The 10,415-nt window shown below is 47.5% G+C and overlaps 2 protein-coding genes, 1 long non-coding RNA gene, 1 other non-coding gene and 1 pseudogene across 5 annotated transcripts; 1 reads left to right on the top strand and 4 right to left on the bottom strand.

The window, feature by feature from the left end:
* Positions 1–241: 241 nt before the first annotated feature.
* On the top strand, positions 242–4,673 carry LOC127769428 (cytochrome P450 724B1). Its single transcript, XM_052295011.1, has 9 exons — positions 242–676; positions 1,034–1,379; positions 1,610–1,762; positions 1,882–2,118; positions 2,221–2,307; positions 2,597–2,675; positions 2,862–2,968; positions 3,426–3,550; positions 4,215–4,673. Exons 1-9 carry the CDS (start codon positions 468–470, stop codon positions 4,312–4,314), a joined length of 1,443 nt encoding a protein of 480 aa, XP_052150971.1. The 5' UTR covers positions 242–467; the 3' UTR covers positions 4,315–4,673.
* Positions 1,242–5,304, bottom strand: LOC127769430 (uncharacterized). Of its 2 annotated transcripts, XR_008016789.1 has the most exons (7): positions 5,000–5,304; positions 4,774–4,888; positions 4,483–4,621; positions 4,146–4,397; positions 1,844–2,136; positions 1,479–1,754; positions 1,242–1,360 (listed from the first exon to the last, which is right to left on the bottom strand). It is a non-coding gene; the product is annotated as an uncharacterized LOC127769430 (long non-coding RNA). The 2 variants fall into 2 exon arrangements; XR_008016790.1 differs by lacking the exon at positions 1,242–1,360 and having other exon boundaries at positions 1,616–1,754; positions 4,146–4,310.
* A 541-nt stretch (positions 5,305–5,845) lies between these two features.
* Positions 5,846–5,919, bottom strand: TRNAI-AAU (transfer RNA isoleucine (anticodon AAU)). The gene has a single exon. It is a non-coding gene; the product is annotated as a tRNA-Ile (tRNA).
* A 125-nt stretch (positions 5,920–6,044) lies between these two features.
* On the bottom strand, positions 6,045–8,429 carry LOC127769429 (ATP-dependent 6-phosphofructokinase 2). The gene is made up of 2 exons (XM_052295013.1): positions 7,717–8,429; positions 6,045–7,125 (listed from the first exon to the last, which is right to left on the bottom strand). The coding sequence occupies exons 1-2, from the start codon at positions 8,320–8,322 to the stop codon at positions 6,298–6,300; spliced, it is 1,434 nt and encodes a 477-aa protein (XP_052150973.1). The 5' UTR covers positions 8,323–8,429; the 3' UTR covers positions 6,045–6,297.
* Positions 8,430–8,455: 26 nt separating this feature from the next.
* LOC127770869 (uncharacterized) lies at positions 8,456–10,059 on the bottom strand (annotated as a pseudogene).
* Between the last annotated feature and the right edge of the window lie 356 nt (positions 10,060–10,415).

The raw sequence follows: 10,415 nt of genomic DNA, 5'->3' as shown, positions 1-10,415 counted from the left end.
GAGAAACAGAGATCAAACAATGCAAGAAAGAAATACCCCTACTTCTACTTTAAAACAAGGCCAAAGCAAGGAAACAAAAGGCAGCCTCTATTTTTTTTTCCCTTCCCCCCCTGCTCATCACCCCTTTCCATCACTCCCTCCCTTTGCAAAGATCCTTCCTGCCTTTGCTTCTACTGCTATATAGCCTCCCCCCTCACCTTCCATTCCAGAGAAAAATAGAGGGAGGGAGAGGGAGAGAAGCAGAGTGTTGAGCACAAGCTAGTGAAAGGGTTAGATAGAAACTTGGTAGAATAGACAGATAGGCAGAGAGAGAGAGAGAGAGAGAGAGAGAGAGAGAGAGAGAGAGAGAGAGCTTAGCAAGCTAAGGCTTAGCTGCTGCAAGGCTCCATCCATGCTTCTTGTTGTGAGATGAGATTGAGATAAGATGAGCAGGGGGTGGTGGTGCCTGGTGTGAGGCAATAGGTAAGATGGTGGGAGGAGAGCTTGTGCTGGCTGCTCTGGTGATCCTGCTTGCTTTGCTCCTGACCCTGGTGCTGAGCCACTTCCTGCCTTTGCTCCTGAATCCCAAGGCTCCCAAGGGAAGCTTTGGGTGGCCTCTCCTTGGTGAGACGCTGAGGTTCCTCAGTCCTCATGCTAGCAACACCCTGGGCAGCTTCCTGGAGGATCACTGCTCCAGGTAAATTAAAATCATATGCAGTAAACATTTCTATCAGTATCACCACCACAACCACACAGGAGCAACAAGTGTCATCTTACCATGCAATTAAGTACTGTACCATTATTTCATGTGACAGCAAAAGGTAATGCTGCTGTCCTGTCCCAGCAGCTTTATCACGCCCTTTTTCTTCCTCCCTGATGAGGGGGGTGCTGTAACATGAATTGGACAGTGTTTAGCATCTTGTTAAAGAGTTGTGCAAACCTTTTCTTCCGATGAACAAGCGAGAGAAAAGGAATGTAAAGGTTGCACAACACTTAACTAGCTAGCATGCATGGTGGTAGTAACACTGATGATGGTGTGATGATGATGATGCAGGTATGGGAGGGTGTTTAAGTCCCATCTGTTCTGCACCCCCACCATAGTGTCCTGTGACCAGGAGCTGAACCACTTCATCCTTCAGAATGAGGAGAGGCTGTTTCAGTGCAGCTACCCCAGGCCAATTCATGGCATTCTGGGCAAGTCCTCCATGTTAGTGGTCCTAGGGGAGGACCACAAGAGGCTCAGGAACCTTGCTCTAGCACTGGTCACCTCCACAAAGCTCAAGCCCAGCTACCTTGGCGACATTGAGAAGATTGCACTGCATATAGTTGGGTCATGGCATGGCAAGAGCAAGGACAAGGGGATGGTCAATGTCATCGCCTTCTGCGAGGAGGCAAGAAAGGTTAGCAAGTGTACTAACTTGAAACCAGAGCCATATCACCACAAGGACATGATCCCTTGAAACAAGGGAGGGAAAACTTTGCACATGTTAGCTACATACCATCATCATCATGTTGTTACTTGCTGCTGCATGAATCTTTGTCCCAAGGTCACTTTGACTTACCATGGTCTTTTTTACCTTTTCTTTTTTTTTTCTCTCTCTGGTGTGCTCTCTTTCCTTGAGAACCACAGTTTGCATTCAGTGTAATAGTGAAGCAGGTGCTGGGGCTATCACCAGAGGAGCCGGTCACTGCCATGATACTTGAAGATTTCCTCGCCTTCATGAAGGGTCTCATCTCTTTCCCTCTCTACATCCCAGGGACGCCCTATGCCAAAGCTGTGCAGGCATGCAACTCAACATCTCATTTACACAAGTCGTTAAACTGTCAATAAAATTTTCAGGCCATTTTATTTTTGTATACTTACCATAATAACTTCATCCTTTTGTCCGCGAATCCTCACAGGCCAGAGCGAGGATATCAAGCACTGTGAAGGGTATTATTGAGGAGAGGAGGAATGCTGGCTCCAGCAACAAGGGTGATTTCCTTGATGTGCTGCTTTCAAGCAATGAGCTCTCTGATGAGGAGAAAGTGAGCTTTGTGCTGGATTCCTTACTGGGAGGATATGAGACCACCTCACTCTTGATCTCCATGGTTGTGTATTTCCTTGGGCAGTCAGCTCAAGATCTGGAACTAGTGAAGGTATACAGACTTCTCATGCTGAAAAAGACAGAGCAGTACTGGTAAATAAGTACTTAATTAAGTGGCCATCAATAAAATATATATTAACATGTTTGCATGCAGAGGGAGCATGAAGGCATAAGATCGAAGAAAGAGAAGGACGAGTTCTTGAGCTCTGAAGACTATAAGAAGATGGAATATACCCAACATGTAAGATGATCGTTCAATACATGCTTTAGGATTAGTTAGTAAGCCAGGGGTACCTTTTTTTCCTATTATCAGCAACTACACAAATATGTGACCCTCCAAATATGAGGTTTACTCATATTCAGAACGATTCTCCTATGCCTACCCATATATGCAATTTTTGAATTAAGCAAAAAAAAGAAAAAGAAACAGAGAGAGAAAGAATCTCATTACAATAGAGTGAAAAGGGCGGAAGGGACATGTTCTTCAATAATGGAAACTGTATGATGATGCATATGCTATGCCCTTACAGGTTATCAATGAGGCACTGAGATGTGGCAACATTGTCAAGTTTGTCCACAGGAAGGCTCTCAAAGATGTCAGATACAAAGGTAATTAACCCTACTTGAGGCTTTCCTTGAAGATTCCATTGTGCTCATCACATGATAATGGATCAGGCAAAGTGGATGGTTGCACCTTTATTACTGATTTTTAAGCATTGTTATTCCTAAAATACCTCAGCTTTTCATAGAAGATGCTCAAAAGCAAGTGGCTCTTTTTTCTTTGCTCTGTTGCAGAGTATCTGATTCCTTCTGGTTGGAAGGTCCTACCTGTTTTCAGTGCTGTTCATTTGAACCCCTTACTTCATGGAAATGCCCAACAATTTCAGCCCTGCAGATGGGAGGTACGTTTGTTTCCATAATCTGTGAATGCTCCGCAATACTTACTAAATGTTTATTGTTAATGACCTAATGAAAAATGTTTTGGACCAGCTAGGCCACGAAGCTTAGCTTTCACGTAGTATACTTTTCTATAATACAAATTTATAAAATGAAAAGTTCAGAGCACCTATCAAGAGAGCTTATCTGGAGCCTTGAAAGAATCTTCTTTAAAGGGTGTTCTCTAACTAATTGCTACCTTTAATTAGTGAGCGCCCAACTATGACATAATTACTCGCAACTATTCTGGTGTCTTCAGATGCCAAACAAGCTCCCTGTGGCTGCAATGCCTTTTGTGCATGGTCCTAACCATGATTCCTCTCATTCAAAGCCAGCATTCTTGGCTTTGCTTCCTTTTCTTAGTTTCTGTGATGAAGCTAATGGTCTGATTCATGTGTGTTCCTAATCTGATTGATGCAACAGGGTGCAAGCCAAGGGACAAGCAAGAAGTTTACGCCGTTCGGCGGTGGCCCCCGGCTCTGCCCTGGATCAGAGCTTGCAAAAGTAGAGGCTGCTTTCTTCCTCCATCACCTTGTGCTCAATTATAGGTAAAACAAAAGGGTATATTTGTCCTACCCGAGTAGAAGATGCATGGATCAAAGTTGACTGGCTTAAACAGCAATGAACAAAATACGTTCAGAAGTAATATTTAAGAAGCTGGTGCAGAGTAGTTGGTGTTTAAATAGGCCATAGAAAACTGTTGAGGCAAACATGAACAGGAAAACATACTGATGCAGTTACCACTCTCATACTGATAATACACACTACACTAGACCACTAGTAAGTAATGGCAAGAAGGCCATGACAGCAACTAGGCAAATTATTTATGCTTTTGTCTGTAAGGACCGCAAGTCTGAACTCAGCTATCTTGTGCATTTTCATAAGTGGCACTGTAGAGCATAGAATCAGACGACAACACACAGAACAAACATGACAGCATGGAGTTTTCGATAGGTAGGCTATGCAAGTTGAGTTGAGGGCTGCCATACAAGATAAAATATACTACCACGATATGATCAAACTCTTTTTTTTAAAAAAAAAAACTAGGTTCATTAGCAACAATCTATACGTGACAACTGACAAGAACAGGCAGATTTATGTAAATTATGCGGTTGTTTCAGAGTAGAGTCTACATGTACTTACTGAATATCCATGCCAGAGAAAGGCTGATCATCGTTCTTCGTTTCTTTCGTTTCTTGAAAACCTGTGCAGATGGAGAATCGATGGCGATGACATTCCGATGGCATACCCATACGTGGAGTTCCAGAGAGGTCTGCCCATAGAAATCGAGCCACTTTGCTCTGAATCCTGACAGGTTTGCAGTTGCAGCCACGGTGAGCGAGTTCATCAAATCATCCCCGCAAGCGAGGGGGAGATGCGCGCGAGAACGACGGACTGAGAGGATTAGTCAGTGAAACAAAAAAAGGAGAGAAAATATTTCAAGAACTGAAGAAATGCACTGGGCATTAGCTAGTAGTACCTATCAATGAGCCAAGCTGAGATTGTAATTTGCTGTACATGGTGTAGATATATTTTGTCCATGCCGATTGCTTGCGGTGGTGGTGGTGCGGTGCTTCACCCTGTAACATCCTCCACTGTTTCAACTTTCATCTGCTATTCTATAGAAGAAAAAAAAAAGAAGAAAATTGGGCTATTGGGCTATTGAAAAGATTTTGGATGAAGCCAAAGATCTTCAAAAACAAATCATTGAAACTTTGAAAGAGTACTCCTATCCTTTAATAATATGAACATGAACATGTATGGACTGTACTCTGCACTACTTCTCAGGGAATTTCGGAGCAGACAAATTCGATCGTGGATAATCCCTATCAATCGGAGATGGCTGGTCCCGTTTGGATTGGAGGAATTTCTGAAGGAATCCTTTCCTGCAGGGGAAATCTTAGTTTCAGTGTTTCTGGACTGAAGGAAAAAACCGGACGAACAGCAGCATTATTCCATAAGAGTGGAGTCCCCCCCCCCCCCCCCCCCCCCCTCACATCGCTAGACGATTTCACGGGATAACATTCCCCGAATCCACCACGCGTAACCTCGCCCAGGATCGAGGCCGAATTCCAGCCGAAGCCGCGCCGCGCCGTCGTCTCCGTATCCAATCCACCGCGGCGTCGACTCTCCCGCCGTTGCGCCCGGCCCAACGCCGGCGGCGGTCCCGCCTCTAGCGGCGCCCGCAGGATCATCTGCACACCCCCGCGCGACACCGCCGCCCGCCATGCCCGCCGCTCGAGCTCAACGTGAGAAGGGGAAGGGGAGAGAGATCATAGTATGAGAGGTTTACTGGAGAGGATAAGATAACGATGTTAAAGAGAAAAAAGGTATAAAAAAGAAAGAAAGAGAAAGATCATAATATGATTTTTCTATGTTTTTTTTACCAAAATTTTCGATGTTTATTTTTTACCAAAATTTTCTATGTTTGGTGGAGTAATCCTCAGTTTTTGCAGTCGTGTTGCTGTGTTTTCTTTTTTGCGCCTATATTCCTGTGTAATTTGTATAGGGCATAAAGTTTGTCGGAACTTGGGATTATGTGGAACATAGCATCGCATTGTTCAGGAATGAGGACTGCAATTTTGATCTTCGGGGATTTGATCTTGAAAAACATACGCACATACGAAATTGTATCACATTGTTCAGGACTCAGGATTGCAATTTTGATCATCAGGAATTTGATCTTGACAGTAGACACACACACACAAACACAATTTTATCACTTGTTCAGGACTCAGGAATCGCAATTTGATCTTGGCACGTACACACAATAACATAACATTGTTCAGGCAAAAAAAGGAAAAAAAAAGAATCACGATTGCAAGGAAAAAGAAAAAAAATAATGGCCCATGCAGGTCTCGAACCTGCGACCTTCGCGTTATTAGCACGACGCTCTAACCAGCTGAGCTAATAGGCCAATTTATTTGGATATGTCTGCTATAATATTTCACGTTATAATGTTCTGATTCTTTAAGCGAGAGATTAGGGCAGAATCGCCAATTAAGTCTTCCAAGATAAGCAATATTTACATGACACGACATATAACTCATTCGCCAATGGAGAACAACATTTCCTGCCACTTCATTTATTTATGTACTACAGATTTACAGCAATACCTGCTAACACGATTTCAAGTGCACACAAACACAAACCAGGGAGATCAGAATACCTAACATCTTATAGATAGATCGGCATAACAAGAGAAGAAACTGGATAGAAAGAAATCAAGCTTAACGTGTCAAGGCTCCAGGGAGAAAAAGTCATACAACCATGTCCAGTAACAGCACTTTTGGTCTTAGTATTTTGGCTTCATGAAATCTGGTTGGTTTGTGACTGATCTAACCCATGCCCATTTGTGATCATTCACATCTACCGGGTTCTTCGCCACAGCAACATCTTCCAGCGGTATGTAGCTATAGTTTCCATTAATCGGGCCAGGGACGAAGCCAGTGTACCCAGCCATGATCCCATGGATCGCCGAATGTGCCAACAATGTACAGTACAGATTGTCAGTGGCATTTGCTGGAACAGCTCGTATCATGTAAGTGGGATCGATATACTTCACAGTGAACAACTCGCTTGGGTGTTCTCTCTTCCACCATTTACCCAGCTCAGATTTTAACCAGGGACCCACATCAAGGAACACAATGTTGCCGGACTCGTCCTGCTCCCGCTTTTGATCGTCAGTCCTTGGAATCAATTCCTGACCAGCACCTTCAGCAACAACGACAACAGCATGTCCCTTCTGTTTTATCCTTTCATACAAGAACTCAAACAGGCCCCCCTTTCCTTCAAGATAGAAATCAACCTCAGGAATCAAACAGCAGTCAACATCGCGGCTGCTCAGGGTGGCATGAAGAGCAATGTGGCCTGTGCTCCTGCCCATAAGTTTGACAAGTCCAATGCCATTCACGGCGCTCACAGCCTCGACATGTGCTGCGTCGATTGCCTGCTGAGCAATCTCCACTGCGGTTTGGAACCCAAATGACCTGTCTATGATGCCGATATCATTGTCCACAGTTTTCGGGATCCCTGTAATAGAAATGTTCAAACCACGGCGCTTAAACTCGTTGAAGATGGCCACAGCTCCTCTCATTGTTCCATCCCCTCCAATTGCATAAACCTTCAGCAAGATATAGTCATGATAAAAAGTGTTTGAGGTCAGACACTTTAATAAGCCAAAATACAAGCAATAACTGAAACAAATTAGCATGTTGAACTAGCAAGACGACTCAACGCTGATCGATCAAATCAGTAAGACTTCAACCACTTGAGTACTTGACCACTCTAACCGACAAAGAGCCCGGTGGAAAAAGAAACTCTACTGACAAAGAAAAATTCTGGACAGACAAATTCTTTGAGATAATTCTTCCATAATGACACCTAACATAATAAGTACTACTCCATGTCAATTCAGAACAACCCCCATGATTGTACACCAACATACTAAAATGTCTAAAGCAAACTTGTAGCACCAAGATAGTATCCTTGCCAATTCAGATGACACATTGTACACTTGCAAATACCTGTAACATGTTTCTTGTGCTTCTAATCTTAACAAAATTGGCCAGCTTTCATTTGCCAGCTTGGCGTAAAAAGAAGCTTAGGGGTTTCCACGTGCACATGATTTGTGAGATCAGTTTAAACTTTAGCTATTTGCCAAAAAAATACATAAAACCTGAAAACTCTAAAAACGGTAGGGGTTTGCTCTCACCTGCGTATACCCGCGCGCGACGATGCCGTCAACGATCTTGTTGAGATCAAAGCCACCACGGGTGGTCTTGAGCACGGTGCCGCCCTTCTTGTGCCAGTGGTCGACGGCGGCCAGGTCCAGGCGGGCGTGGTCGGCGTCGGGGCCGTAGAACCCGCGGTAGCCGGCGGCGACGCCGAAGACGTCGCGGACGCCGTAGAGCTCCCGGAGGCCGACGACGAGCTCCCTGAGGACGGTGTTGAGGCCCGGGCAGAGCCCCCCGCAGGTGACGACCGCGGCGCGCGCGCGGGCGGGGTCCACGGCAACCCCCGCGCGCGGCCCCGCGCGGCGGTAGGCGACGAGCGGGGACGGCGACGCGGAGGCGAGGTCGAAGAAGGCGTGGCGGAGGGAGACGTCACCCGGGGAGATGTAGAAGGTGGCCGGCGGGTGGAAGTAGGGGTGGCGGGAGATCGGGTTGGGGATCGTGTCGGTCGCCGCCGCCGCCGACGGGAGCAGGGGCACGTCGCGGAGGGTGAGCGGCGGGAGGGTGACGGTGGTGTTGGACGGGGCGGTGGCGTCGGCGGCCGCGCCGCCGTTGGCGTCGCCGGAGTTGGGGGCGGTGGGGTCCATGTGTCGGCCAGAGAGAGAGGGAGAGGGGTTTATGAGCGACGGGTGGCGCGTTTGCAGATTGTGCGGGGAAGCGAAGGGAAGGGAAGCGCTTCGAGAAAATGAAGGGGGAGGAGGCGGCGTGTCAAAGGGCAAGTCATATACTCGTCGGCGTCATCTGTTGCGACCAAAAAGATGGCCACGTAAACAGTATTAAGGAGAAAACTAATGGATTAGTTCGATAACAACAATGGCAAATCGCCACGCGACGTGAGCAAACCACTCAAAACTACATGATCAAATAGTAATCATCTACTCCCTCCGTTCATGAAAATAAACCAATTCAGATTTATAGTACTGGAACATGTCCCGTTTCATACTATTTTCATGTTTTATGAAACGAACAAAATATTACGTATTCCTCTTATCCTAAAATATAAGAATTTTAGTCTGGTGTGAATATTCGTAGTAGTAAGATATGTTATATCCAACTAAAATATAAGAAATTTAGCTGTATAATTTGGAATGAAGGGAGTAGTAGAGTGTTTGTCATTGTTTGATGGGCCTCATTCCCGGCCAATAGACGTCGATAGGCCGGGATTTAGTAAAAGGAAAAAGTACACCGAAGGTCCCTCAACTTGTTAACGAGTTACAAAATCGTCCACAAACCGCAAAACCAGATATCCGACGTCTCTTAACTAATTAAAATCGGTCACATTGGTTCTTTGGTGGTTTTGACCCTGGTTTTGTCCAACATGGCAACTGAGTCAGCGTGGGACCCACATGTCAGGCTGAATCATCTCTCCCTCCTTCTCTCCCTTGGTTCCTCCTCTCTCTTTCTCTCTCTCTTTGCCTGTAGGCCGGTTGGTGGGGCGAGGCGGGAGAGGAGGAGGGTGGCGCCACGATGGCGGCTGGCGACAGTGGTAGCTTGGCAAAGCTCCGCGGCGGCCGTGCAAGGGCCGCGACGCCGGTGGGGGAAGCCTTGGAGTTGGGTGGCGGGCAGTGGCCAGTGGTTGAGGAGATGGGCTTGAGGGGTGGCGCCGCGCAGCGGGGAAGCGGCGCGGTGTGGCAGATGGGGAAACGACGCGGCGAGGATGACGGCGGGCGAGCAGGAGCGGTAGGGCAGCGGCGTGCAGCAGGGCGGCGTCCACCTCTCCCCTCTCTACCTCTATTTCCTTCGACTCTTCATCGGCGAGGAGGCAACGACGAGGTGGGATGTCCCTGACCTGCTCGGTCGAGTAGGCTAGGCTAGGGTAATCCCTGCTGATGCCGTCGAAGATGGACTCTGTCGTGGCGACGCCAAGCCTGTCGATCTGCTCGAGGCACCTACGCTGTGCGGAGGTGACGGCGTTGGAGTCGAGCTGGCCGTTACGGTACCAGGTTCCCTAGTGATCTCCAGCGACGGGTCGATGCGGGCGTCCGTGTAGATCTTCTCGGCACGCTTGTGGACTCTGTTGACCACCTTGAGGACACCCTTGGAGGTGAGGCCTCGTAGGTGCTTGGTGAGGGTGCTCATCAGCATCCGGTCTTGATCCGGAACTTCATCTGCGACATGCCCTTGTCCCCTCCCGCGAACACGAGCTCTGTAGATCCCCCCTCGTGGTGCGACATGGCGGCGAGGACACTGTCTGGGAGGACCGTCGGCGGAGGCGGCGCCACCGCCGCGGCGCTGGGTCTAGTAGGCTACGAGATCTTGGGCTTGGTTTCCGATGGGGCTTCTGGAGCCTTGGCCGGAGGCGGTGGGCGTTTCCGCAGCGGCATGGCTCGTCGACGGTGCCGGTGGAGGGGGAGGCTGGTCTGTCGACGTGGCATCCTGACGGCATCCTGACATGTAGGGCCCACGTGGGTCCCTCGCTGACTCAGCCGTCACGTCGGACAAAATTGGATTCAAAACTGCCGAGGGACCTAGTTTGCACTAGTTTTATAAGTTGAAGGATGTGTTGTATCCGGTTTTGCGGTTGGGGGACGATTTGGTATCTCGATGACAAGTTGATGGACATTCGGTGTACTTTTTTCCTTAGTAAAAAATCTTGGTCCACCTATGTAGTTGGGCTGCTATTGTGGCCTATCCATACGAGGCCTTAGAGAGGCTTAAATGGGCTACCCATTCCCACTTC

This window comes from Oryza glaberrima, chromosome 4 (assembly GCF_000147395.1).
Source record: "Oryza glaberrima chromosome 4, OglaRS2, whole genome shotgun sequence".
In the NCBI taxonomy this organism is placed as follows: Eukaryota; Viridiplantae; Streptophyta; class Magnoliopsida; order Poales; family Poaceae; genus Oryza; species Oryza glaberrima.
Note: the sequence above shows the minus strand (reverse complement) of the source record. Positions and strands in the feature narration are given on the sequence as shown.